This window comes from Xiphophorus couchianus, chromosome 2 (genome assembly GCF_001444195.1).
Source record: "Xiphophorus couchianus chromosome 2, X_couchianus-1.0, whole genome shotgun sequence".
In the NCBI taxonomy this organism is placed as follows: domain Eukaryota; kingdom Metazoa; phylum Chordata; class Actinopteri; order Cyprinodontiformes; family Poeciliidae; genus Xiphophorus; species Xiphophorus couchianus.
Window position 1 is genome coordinate 32621253 of NC_040229.1, and position 24084 is coordinate 32645336.

The 24084-nt window shown below is 40.8% G+C and overlaps 3 protein-coding genes across 6 annotated transcripts in view; 2 read left to right on the plus strand and 1 right to left on the minus strand.

Annotated features, from left to right (window-relative positions):
• The window catches only part of smc1b (structural maintenance of chromosomes 1B), a 30729-nt gene extending 28316 nt beyond the window's left edge, over nucleotides 1–2413 (plus strand). Inside the window, exons 22-25 of the mRNA XM_028045174.1 lie at nucleotides 52–203; nucleotides 315–384; nucleotides 1707–1817; nucleotides 1895–2413. Coding sequence (XP_027900975.1) covers nucleotides 52–203; nucleotides 315–384; nucleotides 1707–1817; nucleotides 1895–2038 — 477 coding nt within the window. The 3' untranslated portion in view covers nucleotides 2039–2413. The remainder of the gene's footprint in view (nucleotides 1–51; nucleotides 204–314; nucleotides 385–1706; nucleotides 1818–1894) is intronic.
• A 174-nt stretch (nucleotides 2414–2587) lies between these two features.
• borcs5 (BLOC-1 related complex subunit 5) lies at nucleotides 2588–6366 on the plus strand. Of its 2 annotated transcripts, XM_028045207.1 has the most exons (5): nucleotides 2588–2707; nucleotides 2846–2981; nucleotides 3121–3264; nucleotides 4664–4821; nucleotides 4924–6366. In XM_028045207.1, the coding sequence occupies exons 2-5, from the start codon at nucleotides 2924–2926 to the stop codon at nucleotides 5155–5157; spliced, it is 594 nt and encodes a 197-aa protein (XP_027901008.1). In that variant the 5' UTR covers nucleotides 2588–2707; nucleotides 2846–2923; the 3' UTR covers nucleotides 5158–6366. The 2 variants fall into 2 exon arrangements, with proteins under 2 accessions (XP_027901008.1, XP_027900998.1); XM_028045197.1 differs by having other exon boundaries at nucleotides 2596–2981.
• A 1139-nt stretch (nucleotides 6367–7505) lies between these two features.
• On the minus strand, nucleotides 7506–18122 carry LOC114149730 (acyl-coenzyme A thioesterase 4-like). Of its 3 annotated transcripts, none has more exons than XM_028025778.1 (9): nucleotides 17749–18121; nucleotides 16201–16402; nucleotides 16011–16110; nucleotides 15741–15931; nucleotides 13738–13907; nucleotides 9870–9989; nucleotides 8803–8882; nucleotides 8563–8656; nucleotides 7506–7635 (listed from the first exon to the last, which is right to left on the minus strand). In XM_028025778.1, exons 2-9 carry the CDS (start codon nucleotides 16394–16396, stop codon nucleotides 7525–7527), a joined length of 1062 nt encoding a protein of 353 aa, XP_027881579.1. In that variant the 5' UTR covers nucleotides 16397–16402; nucleotides 17749–18121; the 3' UTR covers nucleotides 7506–7524. The 3 variants fall into 3 exon arrangements, 2 of the variants coding, with proteins under 2 accessions (XP_027881579.1, XP_027881571.1); XM_028025770.1 differs by having other exon boundaries at nucleotides 16201–16405; nucleotides 17749–18120; XR_003596577.1 differs by having other exon boundaries at nucleotides 7525–7635; nucleotides 8563–8696; nucleotides 16201–16405; nucleotides 17749–18122.
• Nucleotides 18123–24084: the final 5962 nt, after the last annotated feature.

Below are 24084 nucleotides of genomic sequence, written 5' to 3' on the forward strand. Positions count from 1 at the left end.
GACCATGTCTGAATTTGATCTTTACATGAACATTTTCCATGGTGTCACAAGGCCATTCTGAGTGCTGAAAACCCAGAGGAGCCATATTTAGGTGGCATCAACTACAACTGTGTGGCTCCAGGGAAGCGCTTCATGTCTATGGACAATCTGTCTGGTGGAGAAAAGGCCATCGCTGCTCTCGCTCTGCTGTTTGCAATACACAGGTAACCCGGGTTACCAGGTTCAAATAAATCGTTTGCAAAGTGTAATTGTTATTATTATTGTTATTTTTCTGTCCATCATTAATGAATCAAGTCTTGTGCCTCTTCCTTTAGCTTCCGTCCAGCTCCTTTCTTCATCTTGGATGAGGTGGACGCAGCTCTGGACAACACCAACATCGGCAAGGTGCAAACCTTGTTGCTATGGTGAACGCATCTGGACAAAAACAGCAATAAGCAGAAATAAATAAATAGCTTCATGAAGTCATTTATGTGTTAACGATTGCATTCAAAAAATAAAATAAGAACTTTCCGAAATTATTTGCCGGTACAAAGTAACAGTGTATATTTGTTTATCATTTTCAACAATATTAGTTTAAATATTATTTAATTTTATAAATCTGCAAATAAACAAGCAAATTAGAAAGCAGGAGTGTTAAAATGCAGAGAGGAAATGTTAGAGGAAATAAACCAATGAATAATTTTAAAAAAGGGACAGTAAATTTAAAAAGTAGTAATTAGATATAGAATATGATGAAAAAAATAAGAAGTCAAAGTAGTAAAACTAAAAAAGTATTAAATACTTACAGAATATGGGAAGAAAAAAAGATAGGAATGTTTGGAATGAAAAGAGTCACTAAAAATAGTAAATCCAGAACATGGGAAGAAGAAAGAAAAATAATGAAATAAGAAATGACAGTCAATTAAAAAAAACAGTAAATAAATATTTTTAATATCTGTCAGGTTTTGCGGTGTGAGTGGTGGTGAGGCAGAGGCACCAAACCCAGGTAGCGATAAAGTAGATGATTTAATAAGATGCAAATCCAAAAGTCCAGAACACAGAGAAGCAGAGGGCAATGATCACAACAGGTGACAACTGGAAACTAGACAAACACGACAAGGACCAAAGAACACAGGTGGGGTTAAATACACAGAGGGTAATCAAAGAGACAAGAAACACCTGGAAACAATCAAGGGGAGACAATACAATACGGAGACACAGAAACTCAAAATAAACACAGATACGGAACAAATCCTGACAATATCGGGTAAAAACGAAATTGTAATAAAATAAAAAATAGTTTAATGAGAGAAAAAAAGAATAAATAATGAAACAAAATGTAACAGTAAATTAAAAAATCATATTAAATACACAATATGAAAAAATGAGGAAATAAAGGAAGCCGATAAAGCGATTGTAAATAAAATGGAAAATTAAATAATAGTGATTATGCTAAAATTTGTACTGTCGAAAACGATAAATACTGTATTTATGTCATGCTGTGTAATCCAAAACGCTGGGAACGTTCTTATTTATTGGATTCGATATTTAGCACATAAATGACTTTATCAAGCCATTTATTTATTTTTGTTTATCACCAGTAATGTCCGGATCCGTCCTCCATGTCCGCTGCAGGCGGGACGCTGGCTGTTGGGCTTCAGCTGCTGATACATTAGTTGGTAAAAGGTTTTTTTCAACTTGAATACCGTGTTGTGATTTGCCTCCAGGTGACGAGCTTCATCAGAGAGGAGTCCAGAGAGAACATGCAGATCATCGTCATCTCCCTGAAGGAGGAGTTCTTCTCCAAAGCTGATGCCCTCTTGGGAGTCTACTCTGACGTGGGGCACATTTTCCACGTTGTTTATTCAGTAGAAATACCTCCACACTGATGGGTTTTTTCCCCTCCTTTCTCCAGTTGGATGGTTTCATGTTCAGCCGCGTTCTGACCCTGGACCTGCGTCCTTACCCTCTGGCTGAAGAGGAGAGCGACAACGAAACAGACAAGGAGTCCCGAGCAGACAGAGGATCGGAGTCCTGCTGCCCGGAAATTCCTTCATGAACAAAATCATTAGTTTGCTGTTCAACTCGGTTTACAAAAAAACATGTTCTTATAGTTTCACTTTGTTATTGCGAAATGGTGACAACTGTTTTTCTGTTGCTAGTTTTGTTTTTACTAAAACGTGTTAGTTCACAGTTTCTTGAGTGTTAAACTTCACCGTTGATCGACCCGCTGTAAGAACTGCTTCTGGGTCCAATTGTGTCGTCTGTAGTCAGTAACATGACAGGAAGTTCAGGAAAGAGTTCAGGTTTAAATACAGTTTTAAAAAAACAAAAGGTTTTTTATATTATTTTTATTGACAAAAAACAATGTTTGTAATGTTTTGTATTTAGGGTTATCCTGTAAGCATGACTCCTGTTTATTAAAAGTATATTTAAAAAATATGCTGATATGTTTCTGTGTTAATGATTGAATCATTTTATAATGTGGGAGATAAAGCAGTAAGCTTATTTATTAATGTTATTATTTGTGTTATTTGACATTTACTAAACAGAAAAACTGCAAGATTTATAGGTGAAGAGATCCTTTTTTATTTCAACTAGTTCTTTCCCTCCGCAGCAGCAGAGGGCAGCAAAGAACCAAGCGGTGCTTCCGGGCTTAATATTTACGGAAGTAGGCAGATCATCAGGAGAAGTCTTGTTGTTTTTGACGAACGGAACATAAAAGATGGTATTTTCTCCTCCACATTTTAATTATAGATCTTTAGTAATTAAGAAACATTTTGTTGCTGCCGCAGGACAGACCTCAGCTGTTGAGACATGATGAATCTGATTTTGTAGTTCTTTAAAATCCTATCACGTTTTCAAGCTCTGGGTTGCTTGAAAAGACAACGACTGATATCTGGCTCTGAGGAGAAGGTGAAGTTTGCATTCAGGTGTCGTTACCATGGGAAACGAACAGAGTGGAGATGCGGAACATAAACACTCCGATCACAGCACATCTGGTAAGATCACCTGTTTTACCTAAGAAATATCTGTTAAATAAAAGTTTGTGTGCAACAGTAGAAGTTCTGGTTTGCAGTTGTCTTGTGGAGAAGCTGTGCTAAGGTGGAGTTCATCTTTGACTCTTTGGGTTCATTTCAGCGGTTCCATCCCCGGCCAGACAGAAGGCAAAAATGGATGACATCGTGGTTGTGGCTCAGGGGACTCAGTCGCTGAGAAATATCCACAACGACCCCGATGTGATCAAGCTCCAAGAGATCCCCACGTTCCAGCCGCTTCTGAAAGGTACGAGGCACCGCTAGCGAGTAGGACGTCTGTCTCATGAAGGTTACAAGCTAGAGTAGGGAGGCTCAAAGTGTGGCACGGGGGCCATTTTTGACTCCTAGATTTTTTTGTGGCCCCACAACCACGATTTAAGAATGATACATATATGTACTATTCTTAAATCGTATATACATTTACATATATATATATGGTGCATATTTGTTGTGCTAAAAGTTTTTTTGTTTTTTTTTTCCACTGACTTTTCAGGTGGAAAATACATAGGTTAAACACAATGCACTTTGTTTTTTTATTCGAGTATGTTCATCAGCTTTGACTCAAAATCAGACCTGGATCCATCCAAACCTGCATTTTATTTAGTCATAAAAAACCAAAAACTAAACACAGCAAAAGTTTTCAAAGAATACTGACCCATATTCTACTCTTTTTCTAAGAATAGACAGGAAAAGTTTTATGACAAAAACAATTACAATAATCCTATGTTGTGGCCCTCAAAGGCTTTCAACGTAACAATTTTAGTCCATATGATAAAAAGTTTGGACGTCTCTGAGCGAGAGCCAAGCAGTAGACATGCTTTGTGTATCTAATCTGGTGGAAGAACTAGTTAAGACTTAGAACAGAAAGGAACCAGAACATTCTATGCTTCACAAAAGTATTTATAACCGTTGAATATTTTCACCAGAAAATCAAATTAATTGAAAGTGGTTTTAAGTGCATAACTTTTGAGCAGGAGGTCGATGATCCATCGCTTTGCTTGTAAAAATCCAAAAAGTGTCGGTTCACTTTAAGTGAAATCAACTTTATTTGTGTAGCACTTTTCAGAAACGAAGCAGTTCAAAGTGCTAAAAACGTCATACAGACACCAATTATGAAACAATCAATAAATATTACATTTTGTCAAATGCCATCGTCTAGAGATGTGGGCGAGAGGGGGGTGTGTGTCTTGATTTAAAGGAACTCAGTGTTTCAGTCGCTTTACAGTTTTATGAAAGTTTGTTCCAGATTTGTGTTGTATAGAACCTGAATGCTGCTTTTCCATGCTCTGTTCCGGTTCTGGGGATGCAGAACCAGAAGACCTGAGAGGTCTGCAAGGCTGATGCAACAGCAGCAGATTTTTAATAGATTTTGCACTAGTAAGTTAGTTTTGTCTTATTTCAAGTGTACTAGACTAGAAACTAGACCAAAGATACTTGGTAAGATGTTGTGGTTTTGTAGTGAAAATAAAACGTAAGGCAACCAAATATCTTCAGGACTCACCTAAATATTGTTATTAAGGCTACTTTTTGGAGGTATAGATTATAAAAGAATATCTCAAACTTTTCATTTTCGTTCTGATCCACAAGCTTTTCTTGGCTCCAAAATGCCTCGGCAGATCTTTCGTTTTGTGTTTGTCTCTCCATAGGAGTGCTGAGCGGTCAGACGTCCCCGAGCACCGTCTGTCTGGAGAGGCTGGACCCGGCCCAGGTTCTGCAGCTCTGCGTCCGATACCAAGACCACCTGCACCAGTGCGCTGAAGCCGTGGCTTTCGACCAGAACGCTCTCGTCAAGAGGATCAAAGAGGTTCGAATTTCAACGAGACCAAACCAGAGAAGAGTTATATACTATCCCCCCCGGTACAAACTGTCTACCGTCTTTTTCTTCTTTTTCTTTTTGTCCTTTCAGATGGACTTGTCTGTGGAAGCCTTGTTCAGCATAATGCAGGAGCGCCAGAAGCGCTACGCCAAGTACGCCGAGCAGATCCAGAAGGTCAACGAGATGTCCATGATCCTGCGGCGCATCCAGATGGGGATTGACCAGACGGTGCCGCTCATGGAGCGTCTCAACAACATGTTGCCGGAGAGCGAGCGGCTGGAGCCCTTCAGCATGAGGTCAGAGGGCGAACCTGCCTCCAAGTAGCCCAAGCTGGACCCAAACTCAGCCACAGAACAGGTGGATGAACGTGGACCGCTTTGACTCTGCCTGTTTTGGTGGAACTAATAACGATGAGTAAGTAGCTTGTTTAGTCCTGCATGTTTTCCCAACACGGGGAAGGAGCAGGGAAAAGTTTCACATCTTCCTCTTGGATGCAAACCATGTAAAAATCATGGAGACACTTGCCAAAAAAAAATAAAAAAAATAAAAGAAAACAAAAACACAGCTGCAGAACTAACAGAAGGCTTTTTTTATTTATTTTTTTGATCAATCGTCTCACTTTACAAATCATGGCTGAAATCTGCCTTTTAGTTCCAGGTCTGGTGTTTTGTCCTGAGCGTCGTGATCAGGATCCTTGTACTGGTGAGAAACTGAGAATGTTCTAGATGGACACGACCCACAAGTCAAAGAGTTAATGTTTGCTTTGAGTTTTACTTGAATGGTTTGGTTTGAAGTATGTTGAAGTAGTAGCAATGGATTAAACCAGTGCTTTTAAAAAAATCTGGAGCTAATTGCAAAAGAAATTACTGACGAAGCTCTCAGTCCGTGACGTGTTTTAGGATCTCGTAAAGAAATCTCAGCCTTATTATTGTTTGCTGGCGAGTGACAGGTGGATAGCCCTGCCTACCAACAGGAAGTGGGAGTTAAAGAACCATCTGCTCTTTCCTTCAGGAAACCGATCAAATACATTTCACTGCATCTGATTTGGAGTTTGAACCAGAAGTCTTTGCGAACACACAGCCATGTTTAGAAGGATGTTGGCTCCAGTTTTGGTGTCCATATTAATAGTTGGTCTTATACATCAGCGGGTAAAAATTGACGCACAGCGTGTTTAATACGTCCGCTGGGACGTAGCTCCATGTTGTTCCCCAAGAATAGCGTCATAATTTTCAAATACTTGAGTATTGTTTATGTACCTAAAAATCCTTAAATATTAACACAGCTAATCTGATAGAGCCCTGTGAGAATGGTTGCAAAATCCGCATTCATATAAAAATCTTTCACCTCTTTCCACCTCCAAAAACAAGTGTGTCGCCCTGGGCTAGTGCCCTCGTAAAAAGCAGGTGGAGCAGCAGAAGAAGCTTCAAGCACTAATAACAGAGGAATGGGTCAAAAAGGTGAATTAAACAAGTTGTGATACTGTAGATATTGACATAAACCTGTTTTTTTTTAAATAAAAACCTTCAAAGTGAATAAAATGTCCTAAGTTATTTCTCCTCCTGCAAATGCTTCATGTTAAAGGGTAAAAAAGGTTACATCCAGCAACACACACTGGGTCGGTTTGTTTTTTCCCTAGGTGGCGCCAAATATGCATTTATTTTCCTGTATGGTCCAAAATGCAGTCAATAAAAGTTCAGTTATTTCACAAAGTCAGTGGATAAGTGAAACACATTATATAAATTAATTAGACACAATCTGAGGCTCTCAAGCCTTTTTGTTGTCAATTTTCTGTTTACAACTAAATTAAAACACATCTAGGATCAGATTATTACATTAGAAACAATCAAAAAACATGTTTAATACAGAAGTATGAACTTAATTAAAAGTATGCTTTATACCTGACTAAATGTTATCTTAGAACATATTTAATAAAAAAAAAAAAAAAACAGTCATCTGGGAGCATTGACATCCTCAGAGATGGCAAGAACTTCAGTTACCATGGCTCCAGTAGTCCAGTGGCCGAACTCCAGAGAACCGAGCACACGATGCTAACTGAGATCATCAATGGGTCCCCTAATGGCAGGCACTTAGTTACGCTGGCCCCAATAGTCTAGTGGCTACTTAGGAAACAGAAAAGGTGCCTGCTGCACCTACAGTCCCTGTGATATCGAATTATGCTGGGCAACATGATTTCACTCGAGTTCAATGACTTGGGAACGGAGAAACGATGGGGAGACATTGGAGAGGACTGGGAAATTTGGAGGATCCGGCTCTAAATTTTGCCATCAGGAAGCAAAAAATGGCCAACTTTGAAAAATCCTGGGGGGCTAACCATAGGTCACAGGGTCATGGGGCTGGAGTACCCTGAAAGAGCCATCCCTCGTTACCCATATGCCCAGGGTCCCCGATTTTTAACACCCACAGTGACCCTGTGACAGCCCCCCAAAAGAGGGCAAAGTTAACCTAAAAAGATTCTTTGTGGCCCAGGTTAGGTGTAGTTCCAATTATAGCCATCAGGTGAAATCGGGACATTTGGGAGGAATTAATATGGTACATTTGGGAGGATTTTTATTAACCTTATCTTGAAGGCTCTATTTATGTGTTCTCCCTACAGGCTACATAAAAAAATGATGGAGGGCCAGATTTGGCTCCAGGTTCTAGAGTTTGACACATGGGCTTTACTGTATTCAGTCAAGAACTTTTTGATATTTGGAAACTCACATCCATTGCAGACTCATGGGGGCACCAGTTCTGATCATCCTCACCAACAATCAGCATCAGTGGACACTGGAGTTTTCCCACCTGGTCAAAGACAAACTGAGTTTTTAACTTCATTTCTTGTTTTTTGGGGGGGGAAGCCCTCCAGGAGTTAGCCACATGTTATTCAAAGGGAACAGTTCTTTTCTAGTAAGCTTTGTACTGAAAAAAGTGGTAACCTTCCAGTGAAGGGAGCTGGAGGGTGCAGCAGTCGCGTAGCAACATTAGTTACAAATAGAAATTCACAAGAGGTCTCTGTCCACAGATTGTGGATAAGAGCTGGCTTGAATTTTTGGTTTAATGTTTGTGCAGCTTGTGCATCAACTCAAATTTTATTTATTAACTAAAAGTTAAGTGTAGAGATGGTCCTAATATTGACCAAAAAAAAAAAAAAAATCCAGATTGGACATTAGTGACAATGTGTCTGATCCAGATCTATTCAGATTAATTCTATTTTTTGTACTCTGAGCAACATCATGAGTTATCACATTATAGTTAGAATTCCTAATTCCATTTTCTGAAAAAAATTGAAATAAGGTTTGTTGCAGTTTATTTTTTTACATGTTTGACCAAGATAGTGAACCTAATGTTTTTGTCAGCTTCAGTATCTATTTATTTCACATTGGATGTTATACTTCTAGCTGCAATGACTGAACAAATTAAAGTTTTGTTGTTTCTACATGTTTGAACAAGCATGCTGTGTTTAAGCTTGCAGTACTGGTGCAGAGTTATTACATAAATTTGCAATTCAGCACATTTATCTGTGCCTTAAAAAAAGAAACGTAAGTAAATTCAGCGCCGTTTTTCTGTGATATCGATATCAGCCGATACTAAACCTCACATATTGGTATCTGTAATGGAAGTGAAAAAAGTGGATTGTTGCATCCCTAGTTAAATTCTTAAAAAAGAGATTTATCAATTAGAACTAAAATAATTAGTACACTTAAAGCTGAATGTGGGAAAGTTACTCACATCCACTTTGAGGGAGAGGTCAGTGGGGATGGGCAGCAGGAGATCTCGCCAGACCACCTTATTATCTTCGGTAAAGCGATCACTCCCCCAGTTTCTTTATTGAACAAAGAAGGTTAAATGACGTGTTGTGATAACTATGATGAAAACAAATATTTCTGATTAATTTGTTCTCTTCTCAGTTAATCAATTTGAAGCCTTTAGGCAGAATTTCAGCCACTGACTGGAAACTCATGAACTTACTTGTAGCGATCCACCAACTCCTTCAAGAATCCATCCACTGGCTGCACATGACTCCCATTAACACACACGGCACAGCTGAGCTGGAGAACATAAACACATTTTTAGACAAACAGATGTAGATCAGATGAGAAACAGACAGAAACCAGAATCTCTACTGTTGTTCCCAGTGCTGCCCACTGGCTGACAGGACAAAAACAAACACACGTATATTTAAAATGTCTCTTTTAATCATGCAAACAGAAACTCCACAACTATCTGAACTTTGCTGTTGTGGATTGAGTTGGAAACAGACTTTTGTGGAGGTAACTGAACTTCAATTGTATATGAAAGAATCTGAACTGGTTTTAATTTCAGAGAAGTTTTTCTTCTCTGATGTACAAAATTCAATCAAATCATCCAAGACCTCATCGACACAAAGACAATTTTAGGGGTTATAGGTTATAGTTTTTTGTCCTTTAGGTTGTGTTCACACGGATTTCCCATCTTGGGAGTCCAGAAATGATTATTTTTAAAACCGTGTTCCAGAGTGGACACATTTAAAACATGTTATGTTTTCATGACCGCATGACCTCATTTTATGCGGTCATGAAAACCTGTAGTGTAGATCAGCGGTCCCCAACCTTTGTAGTCGCGCGGACCGGTCAGCCCTTAGCAATTTTGCTGCGGACCGAGGGGGGGTGCGCGCAGTACTCTGATGTTGTTTTGTTACTCATTCTGCTGCAAGTTGGCTCAATTTTGACGCAAAAGACGCAACAGGTAAAATCCGGTTTAGGATTTTCAAAATAAAACATCCGGAAGTAGTTCATTATTTCTTGCGCGGCCCGGTACCAATTGGTCCGCGGCCCGGTGGTTGGGGACCACTGGTGTAGATCATCACGCAGTGCCTCACTCTCACAAATAAACATCTCAACATTTGGTGTTTTTTGTGTATTTCTGTGGCAGTACCACCGAATAGCCCGGCATGCCTACTGCAGCATTTTCTGTGGCACTGCATCCCGTCATGTGGACACGATAATTTACAAACATGTAATGTACTTGTCTCCATGAGTACAGGGCCTAAATCAAACCTTCATAATTTGAGAATGCACAGCCATTTTCAGGATGACACTGGTGCCCAGGGAGAGACCCAACATGGCGATTCTACTGCCGAGGACCTTCGGGTGCTTCTGGAGGAATTTGTAAGCCATCTGCAGGAGAAAAGCGTGTTCCAGCTCAGACCAGTGTGCAATGTTTGAATTGTAACACAGACAATAGGTCTAAAACTTCAGCATTAATTTATTCAGAATAGCAATTCTGAATAAATTGCATTAAATTTTACTTAATGGGTTCAGCAGAGATAAAATTAAAAAAATTAATTTTACATTTAGCATTTAATTAGGAAGTTTACTTTGTAAAAGTGTAACTAATCATCTTGGTAGTTTGATTATTGTGTTTCCATGACATCCCCCCCGAAGAAGGCACTCTACCCTTTTCCAGCTCAAGACCATTTGGAGGCACTGATTCTCATCACGGCCGCTTCGCACTCGGCTGCAAACCGCTCCAGCGAGAGCTGAGGATCACGATTTACTTAATCGTGGCATATTTGGCTTTATGCTGCGGCTCAATTTATTGGTACAGTATTTTTGGTAATGTTTATGTGATATTTTGTGAGCTATGGGCCGAGTCTTCCTATAGCAGTTGAGGTTCTGCAGTAGCTTCTATTCACAGCCTCTCAGCCCAGGTTCCGTCAGCAGCGGTGCGAACCGCCTGGTAACAGAGGCAGTCTTAACCTGTTTGGCTTCCTGGGCGAACCAGTGAATCTCCACCTTATAGGTGGAGATACATTGTTGATGTAACCATTATAAAATAACTTGCAATTAAGTAAGTATTGGCAAAGCTCAACCTAATTTTCACAGGTGGCAGAGGGTTGTTGTTAGCAGCTGCTGAAAGCAACTAAAATAGTAACTTGTAATCTAACTTAGTTACTTTCCAAATCAAGTAATTAGAAATCAAACTAAGTTACTTTTTCAAGGAGTAATCACTAATTCGATTAAAGTTACTTCTTCAAAGCACCTATGCCATCATCATCTGGTTTTGAGTTAATTAGCTGATTAGTGTGTGGCACCAGGGTTCTTCAATACTGAACCTTTTCACAATATTCTAATTTTCTAAGATATTGAATTAGTTTTCATTTGTTGACAGTAATAATTATAAAACATTTAATCAGGCATGCTGTGGTGGCGTAGTGGATAGCGCGACCCACGTTTGGAGGCCTTGAGTCCTCGACGCGGCCGTCGTGGATTCGATTCCCGGACCCGGCGACATTTTCCGCATGTCTTCCCCTCTCCTTCCCCCTTTCTTGTCAGCCTACTGTCATATAAAGGGACACTAGAGCCCACAAAAGACCCTCTGGAGGGGAGGACAAAAAACAAAAACCATTTCATCATTTATCATGATAAATGATGAAATAAATACTTGAAACATATCAGTCTGTATCAGGGGTCTCAAACTCGTGGCCCGCGGGCCAACTGCGGCCCTCGGGACGATAGTTTGTGGCCCCCGCCTTAATATGAAAGTTTAATGTTAGTGCGGCCCGCGAGTTTGATATAATTGGCACTTTTCAGTGTTGTGTGCAGAGCTGAACGAACTTACCAATCATGGTGGAGTATATTGCTCTCGGGGGCGGGACATCGGCCGGGCCTATTTGCATTTTCTATTTGTCATTATTTGCATGCGGTACATGCGCAATTTCCGCGGCCGCTCCCGCTTCACGTGCTTCAGCATCCAGTCTAGACCCGGAAGTTGCTGATCAGTGTAACGTAATTAAGGTTAGGCGCTGTAACGCTTGGGTTGTGTTTGTGGGAGGAGAGGAGGCGGCAGATTCGTCAGGACGGTCAAAAACTCACAACCACACTGGTACTGGGAATTCCACAGTGTTGTCCTTTAATAAATACTCTTCACCAACCTTACAAAGCCGGTTGAACGGCTGCTATATTATCAGACATGAAAATTGAGCAGCATCCAAACAACCCGTAACTAAAAAGTTAGGGAGCTAACATGTCCGTCTAGCACGTTTCTCCCACGCTCTCTACAGAGAAGCCATGGCGCATACTTCTGACATCATTAGCAATACTAGAGTATCTTAAAGAGACACTACACAATTACGGCTGTTACAGCGCCTGACTACGGCCAAATATGGTAATAGGCAATCAGAAAGGTTCGGCTGAGGAGACCGTGTGTGTGAATGCGGCCCAGCCTCACCCAGACTCTACCTCCAGCGGCCCCCCGGGTAAATTGAGTTTGAGACCCCTGGACTGTATGTAATGAAGGAATTTAATATACGAATTTTACCTTTTGAATGGAATTACTATTTTAAAATGAACTTTTTCATGATACTAAATTTTTTTTTACCAGAACCTTTATTATGGATTTTTGAAGCACATGGTGCCTTTTTAAAGCAAAAATCTATGGGGGAATTTTTCTGCCATAATTCAAGAGAACACACTTTCAGTCTGAAAGCAGGATTTCATGTCTTTTGTTCTCAAAACTTTTAATTCTTGTGCTTACATATTCAGTTTGAAAGCAGAACTTCATGTTTTTCTCGTCAAAACGTGTTTAACACTTGCATTCTATTGTCTGAGAGGTTGCCAGTTTTAAAATACAGTTTAGATGTTTAGGGTTGACAGGGTTTACAAGCTGCAGCTGCTCCACCATTGTATTGCAAACTGCTAGAAACAGAGTGACCTTTGAGTCACAGCTTAATGAATACCAGAAGTGTTGCAATTACCTTGTGACCATGAACTATTGCCAGAGCTTAATTTTATCCACCCTTCCAGTGTCTAGGCACTTATCTTAAATGGCTTTAGTGGGGTGGGCGATATGGACAGAACGTTTTATCAAAATGTTTTGCAGTACTATTGTGATAACAATAAAAGTGATAGGAATTGTGTATTACTCCTTAGGTAGCTGTATGGCTATGACTGCATAACAGCAACCTTAGCCACACGAACACAAATACTGCTCTTGAAAAATAATATTTCTATTTCTAATAGTCTTTACGACAAAGAAGAAGTGGGACATGTTTCACTAAAACGCACACACAGTACCAGCATTTAATCATATTTTGAATTTTATGGTAATTGTTTTGTTTATTGAAAAAAAAATAGTAAAAATAATGATCTCTACAATATGGATATTTTTTACAGGGTTTTAAGCATCCTTAGTTGGAATTTATCACAATTACGATAAATCACCCTCTTATTGTGATAAAAGATTTATCACGATAAATGATGCAATAAATGCCCAAGCCTATGTTAGTGGTCCAATTGGTGATCTTAAGCACACTAAGTTACTGGTGGGAATGGCGTAAGTGATTTTATAGACTAAGTTTATAGACTATCTAGACTTTGTTTATAGACTAAACAAAGTTTTGGTATCATAACTTTGTTTAGCAATCAGCAGTTACAAATTGATCACAATCCTGCGATTCCATCAACATCATGTTCTTTAAACCCCATCATGTCATCAGGAACTGTAAAAACCTATCAGAATAACTTTAGCTAGGGGTAATCCCAATCTGTACACCTTGCTCCATCAAATGAGAACTTTTTTGCTTTGTCACACAATATTGATGGGGTATTGAGAGAAGCCAGTTTGGGTGGTATTTGTAGTTTTTCAGCTAAACTCTCTCTTTTGAGTTCTTTGTTTCTTGTAATGGCAGTGAAAGCTGCATCACGGTTCTGTGAGGCCCACTGGCTCCTTGTAGCCGCCACTTTCATTTGACGGTTGTAACCCGCAATTAGTCAGGGACTTTTATTTTTGCGGGCCCACTTCCTGTGTTGCCCCAAACTCCAACTCTACAAAGCACTACAGTTGAATACCAGCTTCACGGATGAGTGTCCTTATGATGCTCATGTTGCCATTGGTTTCATATCCACATATTTCCTTTACATTTACCTCAAAGTAGTCCTGCTCCACAATCTTTCCTGTTTCCATGGTGTATTTACATGTCAGGTAATCAATTGCCATTGAGGTAATGCCATGTGAGGCCAGCAAAGCTGCACGATATTCCACCAACTGACCTCCACCGCCCCACAGGTCCAGGAGACCAGGAAAAGGTCCAGGTCCTTTAAATAAGTCAGATCAACAAAAACAGTTCTTACATTTCTTTTTTTTTTTTTTTTAATCAAAAACATTTTTATTGAATTTTCACATATTTTTTGCACATTGACAGAATTTTAAAAAAGGGGAAAATACTGTTACAAACGGTTTTAGTCCTACAAACAAAGTGAAGAAATACAAATATAAAGCAAGAAAATAACTCTGCACCCCACAACACTATAATGATGTCAGTTCTGTCCAACAAGAGACCTTCCTTGTGTAGCACTGCACTTCCACTGCTGCACGTTTCAACTGTACAAGAGCAGGACAAGTGAATATCTGAGTTTTTCAAGCTTAAGACAATTTATAATATCTTGCAACCACTGTAACTGAGATGGAAGAGAGGAATCCTTCCATTTGAGTAGGATTGCATGACTAGCCAAAAGCAATTCAAAACCTATAGAAACCTTAACTGACTGAAATAGATCCATATGCTAATGGGTTTGGTTCTAGTTTGACATTGAATACATACATAAGATAGCATGCCAGAAATTTTCTTCCAGTTGTTAGTGAAAAGGGAACATAAAAAAACCATAAAGCGAGGCCTCTGTAAGGTTACATCTGATACATAACAGTAGGTTTATGCATCTACTCGACTGTTAGTGGGACTAAGATGGAAGACAACTTAGCCTTGAAGATCTGAATCCAATGAATTACCTTAAGCTGGATTAACTAATGCCAAGAACAAAGTGAGGATGAGTAAACTAGTTTCAAAGCTATGATCCAGGAGTCATTAAAAATAGGACAGCTGATATTTTTACTGAATGCTTAGAGACACTGTGTTTAAATGATCCAATAGAATGTATAGGCAAAGCAAAGCCCACAAAGGCCATAATAGAAAGATTATTGTGTGGACAAAAGTCCAGCGTAACTCAGTTGGGATGGTCAAGGTGGTCATAATAGAAGGTCCAATGTATAAGATTTCTCATATTAGACACACAGTAATAGAGACAGAAGTTTGCCATTTAGTTTTTTGGAGATATATTTTATTTAGGTGAGGTTGTTGTCTATACCTATAAAAATATTAAAAAATCCAACTTCGATTCTGTCAGTGTTTATATTTCTGTGGTAATATTTGAGGGTCAGGAACAGCAGGGATTTTGTGCAGAAAAAAACTTTACTGCCATCTTTTACAAGGTTAATTGTTTGTAAAAGGCTCGAATTATTAACTCTTCCATCACACCAAACTAAAGGAATTTAAATGTTTGCTCTGTGTGTGGATAATGGTTCCCACCGTGGTTAAGCAGAGAGCCAAGAACAGAACATCTGCATTTCTACTACGGTTAGATGACACACAGCTGAACTCTGCTTGGTGATTAAATGACGTCTGCAGCCACCTGACAGCACTGGAATTTATTTAGCATTATTGAATAAACCAGGCACACACATAAACATTTCTAAAGTCTATTTTTCCTTTTTCATCCACCATTTCATTACAAGCTAATTTCCAATTTTCACTTTCATCTCAATACATCAAAGTTTGCAGCTGCATTAATGAGAGGAAAAACTTCAAGAGGTGTGAATACTTTTGTTGCCAACTATCTTGCTTCTAGTCCATCTAGACTGGTTCTAGTCCATCTAGACTGGTTCTAGCCCACCTAGACTGGTTCTAGTCCATCTAGACTGGTTCTAGTCCATCTAGACTGGTTCTAGCCCACCTAGACTGGTTCTAGTCCATCTAGACTGGTTCTAGCCCACCTAGACTGGTTCTAGTCCATCTAGACTGGTTCTAGTCCATCTAGACTGGTTCTAGCCCATCTAGACTGGTTCTAGTCCATCTAGACTGGTTCTAGCCCTACCTGAAGGCAGGAAGAGGGTTGCAGTGAGTCCATCCTCTATGACTGGGATCCTCCGGACACCAGGAGCCATGTACCACCGCTCCACTTCTACACCAGCCAGAGGGACCTGATCCTCAAAGCCCTCTGTCAGGTGACCGCTGTAGACAGATATGGTGACCACCATGGGGGCCTGGACATTCTTCTTCCTCATCCTGTTGGTAAGGGGAGAGTCAGCGAAGATACTGGTAGTGATATCTGTGTGGACAGCCAGCAGTTGCATGACCCACCAGCCTGAGTCCTGGTTTGCTGCCTGGAACTGGCTTGAGGCTCCATAGTAGACCCATAGCTTCAACACCCGAGTAAGTCCCACCTGTACTGCAATCTTCCGAAACTGTGAAGTGGAAGGCAAAAAAACGTGAAAAACTGTCTGCATTTCTTGTTACATGGCTGTGTGTCTGACTTCTGGGGTACGATCCCACACCATTCACAGCACCAGTGGCATCAGAAGTGTAGTGGGCGAATGCGTGCCAGCTGTAGCCGTCTTCACACTGATGGTGGGCGTAGATGGTCAACAGGGAACTGGGAAAGCTGTTCTGGACCAGTATAACAAATTTCTCATCCACAAGTCCACTGGAGGGCTGGACTGACAGCGTCACACAACAACGTTTCTCATCCATCTTGAACCTCTAACAAAAGTATTGAAAACAGAAGATCTGACACTACATATACACTGGATTCATTTTGATTTGATCTATGGCCATAACTTTAAAGCACTAATTTTGATTCATTTTAAACACTTTTTTTTCTCTTTACCTGCAAAATCCCAAGCTGGAGCCTTTGTATTCACATGTTTCTGGTATGCCCATAAATCTACCACACAAGTGAAACTGTCCTTGCGGGCAGCTTTTCTTGACCCACTGGAGTTTAATTTTTGCTTCAAAAATTGATCTGATGGGACACTGGAAAAGACTTTTTTTTTAATCAAGTTGTGCTAAGAGGAGTTAGCCTCTCTGAAGCTATTCAAGTCTAAAGTAGTACCTCATTGCTAAACATGTTGCAGCAGCACAAACATCCCCAATGCTAATATTTAAGTGATCAAGGATTCTTGAAATTGACAGCATCAATCTGATGATTGAAGAACCTGAATAACAGATTAAAAACATTAAATATATTTGCTGCTGAGCTCAGTTGTCTATTCAATAATTTAGGAGCAAAAAGTGGTTTTGAATTGAAACGTTGCTTATTTGGTCAATATGTGGTTTCTAATTAAACTGTGATTCACTAATTACAGACCCTGCAATTAACTTGATTTAAAAAAATGATCCAGTCGCATCACTAATTTTAACCACGCCTTGCAGTGTGAACCAAAACTTATTCTACGCTGTCAGAACCTTTTCATATGATTTCATTTAGGCTTTTCATATGAAACTTTAGACATTGGTGTCATAATCCTGCAGCTCCTTTAGAGTTTTAGAGATCTACTAGTCTACATAGACTAGAAGGACTAGTCTATGTCCTACTAGTCTACATAGACTAGAAGGACTAGTCTATGTCCTACTAGTCTACATAGACTAGTACGACTAGTCTATGTAGACTAGAACTATGTTCTTCTACAATTAGACTAGAAAGTAGCATTTGCTGCTTTATTTTCTTACATAATTATGGCATAACCTTGGATCAGTGGCGTCACTGCTGGTTGGACAGAACACACACGTGACTAGTACACAGTAGTTTGGTCTGCAGAGAAACGCAGGTAAAGCCCAAATCATTGACTTTCCAACCCACACTAGACCGGTATTATAATGATTTTGTGCTGATATGCCGTTTGGTTTAAACTGATTTAACTCTTGTTTTAAACTGTTAATGAAAATAAAAAATTATTAACAAGGAATTGACGTTTTTTTCTGGAAAACTGAAAAAAGTGTTTTTCCTAATTTATAAGCCAAACCTAGGACTTAAAAGCTCTACGGAAAAGGTCAGCTACATTTAAAAACAAGCTGTCCACGTCGCGCGCGTGCTGGAAGCTCACCCCTCCGGCTGCAGGCCCTCGCGCTCTGGTCTGCTGCTTTATTCGTGTTTCCTTGTGGGTTTGAGGGGTCAGTTGGTCACCAGCGGCGTCTGCTCCACACCAGCACCCAGCTAAGCCTCTAAACTCCTAACATTATATTTTAGTGGATCCAACACGCAGGTTTTAGTCTCCTCCCACAGACACATTACCACCGGCGAACACTAGATGGCGTAAGTGGCATTGGAATTCGATCATAAAAACAGAGAAACATATAAATCTCCTTTGCACTTATGTACAAAGACTGTATGTTTACAAATATGTGAAAGCAAAAAAATAACCCGGATGTCTGAAACTGTGCATAATCATAAATCCAACCACATTCCAGTTAACATGAACTGAGCACACAAGAGGGAATGCTGGACTCCTCCATAGAGACGCCCCTTTAAAATATACAAGACATTCACATGCAATTTTCCTCTTTGATTAAGCAAAAAATCCTGCCTACATAGAGGACAAGGAGAAAAATCATGGCAAGATGAGTTCAGGCCACCTGGTACTTTTGCCAGGGCCTTGGATAGAATCATTTTAGATGGGCCCCCCACCCACCAGTGTAATTACTGACATCAGATGTAAAACAAGCAAAAGTTTTTTTTTGGACTGTTGTAACCAAACAAGTCTCCCCTTCAGTTCAACCTTACAAGTGGAGATACATTGTTAATGTTACCTTTATAAAATAACTTGCAATTAAGTCAGTATTGGCAAAGCTCAATATAATTTTTATATTGAGGTGACAGAAGGTTGTGGTCAGCAGCTGCTGAAAGCAACTAATAAAGTAACTTGTAATCTAACTTAGTTACTTTCCAAATCAAGTAATCAGTAAAATAACTAAGTTACTTTTCAAGGAGTAATCAGTAATCTGGTTAAGGTTACTTTTATAAAGCAACTGCCATCACTACCACCCACAACATTCTGTAACTAGTAGAAAACTAAAAATGTTTACCAATTAAAGGCATAATTAATCTTCTCTTTCTTACTCTTCTTTCCTCTTAATCTCCTTCTGTACTGTGATTTTGTGCCCATTACATCTCTGAAATGTAAACACTGTTCCTGTGATCCTAATAGTACTTCTGTGGTTAACACTGTCCTAACTCTGCTACTTAAACTGAAAGTGCACTTGAAAAAAACTGAATCAGGGAACTAACAGACAAAGAAGTCTTGTCTACTGCTTGATTATTCATCTCACAAATAAGACGTCTGGATTATTATTGGAACTACTAAGTGTTGTTGCGCAACACCCCCCCCCCTCCTTTCTGTCTCTACTCTCTCACTCTCGTACTTCCTCTTCTGAGAGGGGAGATGTGCTACCAGCTCTCCGTCTAACGGGTCCGTTGAGTTTCCTAAATCTGCTGGGATTTACCCTGTCCAGAACTGAAGTAAACTCTGTTTAAGCTGGTTTCGAGAAACGATTCGCCTGGTTATCTGACGGCCTACATCCAGGTGTCCCACCCTTCTTCCCCCTGTGAATTAGCCAGACTGAGCAGCCTACAGCCAACAGGTTTCACAGAGCACACCTGTTAACGGTCGCTTGTTCTCTATTTTACAACTTGCATTTGTTATTGAACCAGGTAGGTTTTAGTGACTCGGGCGAGTCCCAAGAATGATGTTTTAAATATGGGCTACCAGCAACCTAAAAACATTTTCCACCTCTTCCTCTCCAGAATCAAACATCACAGCTATTTTACAACCATCAAAGAACTTTAAGGTGACTCATTAACTGAATGTCCACAACATCTTTAGATTTTCTTTATGCTAAATATTTTATTAGTAAGGCATTTTTGCAAGGGTCAGTACAGCTTAATTCAGTAGCAGAAATAATCAAATAAGTAAAATCAATCATCTAGTCTATCTTTCCCTACTGCTGACACTGAGAACTAAAAAAGGGAACCTTTGAGAGAGACGGACGGAGTTTGGTGTTTCGAACCCCAGACCTGGCTTGATGATGAAGAAGGTGTTGCAGCAGGAGGAGGAAGTTGATCGACGAAGGCAGGGATCTCTGTAGGTCCGATGAACTTCTTCTCCGCATGGATGGTGAGGTCACACAGGACTTGGTGCTGGCAGGAAAAAAGGCACCAGTTCTTCTTCCTTGTCTTTGTCTTCATCTTTGTCTTTGGGGTCAGAACCCAGCCGATGAGAGAAGTGCGATTCGAAGCCACAGATTGTGGGCCTGACGGGTTGGTCCCCATGCATGCACAGGACAGTCTCTGGCTCCGTGGCCCCGGCTCTTCTTCAGCTGCAGAGTTCTTTGTCCATCTCGATCTTGGCTCGAAGCTGCCCGGAGGATCCAACGAACGGTTCCTCTTTTGCACCCACCTTATATAGGGTTTATCTGTCTGCTTAGACAGATGATCTCATATCCGTCACTGTCTTAAGAGACATCATGTCATGATGTCTGTGCCAATGTCTCAGGGTTGCTCAACCTCCTGTTTCCATATAAGGTGCTGATCATCTCTGCTCTCCTGTTAGTTCCCCTTTTTCCCTTCCTGTCACCTTTCACCTACCATCTACCTCCAACATATCAGTGATGTTTAATTGCAGTTTTATAACCTTTTACACCATTTCAAGTTCAATGTCAAAATCACATTTATATCACATTTATTTTCTTTAGCTTCTCTGATTTAGCATTCATTTATAATTTTATAACCATAACTTATTAATTATTCTTATTATAATCTTAATGTGAGTTATTACAGATGTTTTCTGAAAAGAAACCAAGAATAATCTATTATTCTAATTATTTGATACCAAAGTTACAGTTACTTGTTTTTCTTGTAGGTGTTCTCACAAATATAAGTGTAAGTATTATTACAAGTAAATCAATATTAATATAAGTATTTTACTTTGAATCTTATCAAATTACTCAAAATGTTTAGATTTAATTTTTTAAAACTTTCATGCTTTAAAATAGTCTCAGCTATTTTTATAAATCTGCAGGCTGGAAACTTCCTCTTTTTCCAGGAAACCTGCTTTTCTTGTTTCATGAATCTCTCTGACTGACTATGATTTCTTATGATTAGATAGAAAAAAGTAGAATTAAAGCAAAGTTTGCATGAGACAAAAACAACACACACAACCAGATTTATTTTATTGACACTTAAGTCTACTGCTGGGCCTTGATGTCACTTGAGTGATTCATTTTAAAGATAACTTTATTTATTATTACTGTTAAACTAAAATCTCCAGCATGGGGAAGTGGGATGAGCTCGGATTTTCTTGACACCCCCTCCACGAGGTCAGACCTTTCACATGCTGGGAGTCCATCACCCTCCTGCAGTTCGCCGTCCTCATCCACTAGAAAGAGAAGAGGTTCGTCTGGGATGTGAAGATGCAGATTCTTCATCCTCAGTTTTCACAGAGGGCTCGGTGTAGTCATCAAAACTCCACTTCTCTTGACACCCCCTCTTTGGAGTTTTGATTTCCCCCATGAGGTGATGAATGTCGAAGAAAACTTGGATCGCTCTGATTCTTCTACAGGAACCTTCGCTGGATGAACTGTCGGTTCTTCAGGATGTGGAATGGTTCTTTAGGGAAGATGGGCTGAGACAGAAGGCCTCAAAAAAAAAAAAAATCAAATTCTGGCTGTTCAGCAGAGCAAAGCAAAAAGCATAAGCATCATGACGCTTTATCCGTAATCATGATCCTTTTCCATTTTAATCCATCAGGTGGTGACAGGAGTTCTTCTTTAGCATAGTCCAATTTCTTCACGGCCCTCCCAGTCCAAAGCCCTGAAGTTGTTCTTTGAACGGCAACCTTCCTGTAATAGTGGCCAGTCTAATGTAGGATGGCATGGTGCTTGATTCTCTGGCCATCTTCTTGTAATGTTCTGGTTCGCTGTAGCTAAGAACTGGCTTGAGCACTGCTTCCTCATGGACCCCTTTCTTCATCAGTAGTACTGTGTTGAAGTTCAGTACTTACTTTACAAAATCTTGGGCGTTGAATCTCAGCTTGATCCCCGTAGCTGCAGGCCGATCTTGAGCTTTAATCCAAACTCTCTGCCCTGTTTTCAGTGACACTTCAAGCTGCAACTTCCCTTTTCCTTCTCTAAGCAAAAAGGAGAAGTGTCTTCGCCTCCCTGCTTTCTGTGACGTGAACGGAGTTCCTCTGCAGGGGAAGACCTGCTCTTCTAGCAGTTGTCACTGTGTCCATCAGCACCAAGAGGTACGTCTCACCTCTCTTTCCTGTTATCCCATTGGTTCTGCTACATCCATGCAGACTGAACCCCATGGGACTGTGCTCTTGATGAACAAACCTTCCATCCACTGCCCTGGGTGCCCTGCGTATCGACCACATACCTCAAAGTCACACAGCTGCATCGGATGGGCTGAAGGGACATCCAGCAGTCCTGCTTGCTCAGTTCTTCACGGGGGTGTAGCACGCCTGCATATTCGAGGGCCTTATGCACGCACCGTACTACCTGGTCCCCGTGCTACTCTAGGACCACCTGTCCTTAGGTGTTCTGTCCCACCTCGACACCGGCAGAGACAACCTTTCTTAGTGGCACGAAAGGTCGTCATCTTTGCCCCTCCATAGGGCTTCTTCTCAGGTGTGCGCCTTGTCGCTGCACCTCAAGTTTCGGGCGGAGCCTCAGTTCTGCTTTCTTCTTCCATAAGTTGTGATGAGCTACTTGTTTCCCTCTCGCGCTCTCAAGCTGCTTCTCTCGGGTCTGTGTGATGACTTTAACCATGTCTGCGTCTGTGGGATGATGTCAGCTGCTGGTGTTTGTTCCTCTGTTGCCGGATGTCTTCTCGATGGCTGCAGTGGAGGACGCGGTGTGCTTCCTCATCCATCGTCGGCTGATGACACCTTTCTCCGTCTCCTCTGCATGCTTGCTGGCTGGTCTGGTCAGCATTACATCACGAACCACTCCAGCAAGAGTGAGCCAGCTTTTCTTTGTCAGGGGTTGATGTTTCAGTTCCTCATTCTTGGAACCAATTTCCCCACTTGCTTCAGGTCTGAGTCACAGTAGCTGTGTAGAAGCTGATGCAGTTCTGTTGAGGTCTCCTCCTTTTCCAAACGATCTGGGCGGCCGGCTTCCTCCGGTTTCTTCCCCAGATTTTCCTCCTCGAAGTGATCATCCATCACTCCGTCTCTCTGTCGGTTCGAGTTGTCTATCCCCCAAAGCCTCTCTTTAGCCTTCGAGCAGGGATGGGTCTAGACTATGTTGGCTACTAGCTTCACTGTCTGGATCCGGTCATTTATCCTCAGTAGAAGCTTTCCCTCACCTGTATGCTATACAGTTACTGCAAGGGTTGTGACTGACGGCCTTATCAGTCACCATTAACTCTATTCCCTAAGAGTTAACCATCCAAGTGAGCTATTCAGAATCACACATCTGTTTTTACTGACTTGGTTTATGGGGCCCTCCTACTCCGTTGGACTGGGCCCCACGTTGGGCGCCACTTGTTGTTGCGCAACACCCCCCCCCCTCCTTTCTGTCTCTACTCTCTCACTCTCGTACTTCCTCTTCTGAGAGGGGAGATGTGCTACCAGCTCTCCGTCTAACGGGTCCGTTGAGTTTCCTAAATCTGCTGGGATTTACCCTGTCCAGAACTGAAGTAAACTCTGTTTAAGCTGGTTTCGAGAAACGATTCGCCTGGTTATCTGACGGCCTACATCCAGGTGTCCCACCCTTCTTCCCCCTGTGAATTAGCCAGACTGAGCAGCCTACAGCCAACTAGTTTCACAGAGCACACCTGTTAACGGTCGCTCGTTCTCTATTTTACAACTTGCATTTGTTATTGAACCAGGTAGGTTTTAGTAACTCGGGCGAGTCCCAAGGATGATGTTTTAAATATGGGCTACCAGCAACCTAAAAACATTTTCCACCTCTTCCTCTCCAGAATCAAACATCATAGCTATTTTACAACCATCAAAGAACTTTAAGGTGACTCATTAACTGAATGTCCACAACATCTTTAGATTTTCTTTATGCTAAATATTTTATTAGTAAGGCATTTTTGCAAGGGTCAGTACAGCTTAATTCAGTAGCAGAAATAATCAAATAAGTAAAATCAGTCATCTAGTCTATCTTTCCCTACTGCTGACACTGAGAACTAAAAAAGGGAACCTTTGAGAGAGACGGACGGAGTTTGGTGTTTCGAACCCCAGACCTGGCTTGATGATGAAGAAGGTGTTGCAGCAGGAGGAGGAAGTTGATCGACGAAGGCAGGGATCTCTGTAGGTCCGATGAACTTCTTCTCCGCATGGATGGTGAGGTCACACAGGACTTGGTGCTGGCAGGAAAAAAGGCACCAGTTCTTCTTCCTTGTCTTTGTCTTCATCTTTGTCTTTGGGGTCAGA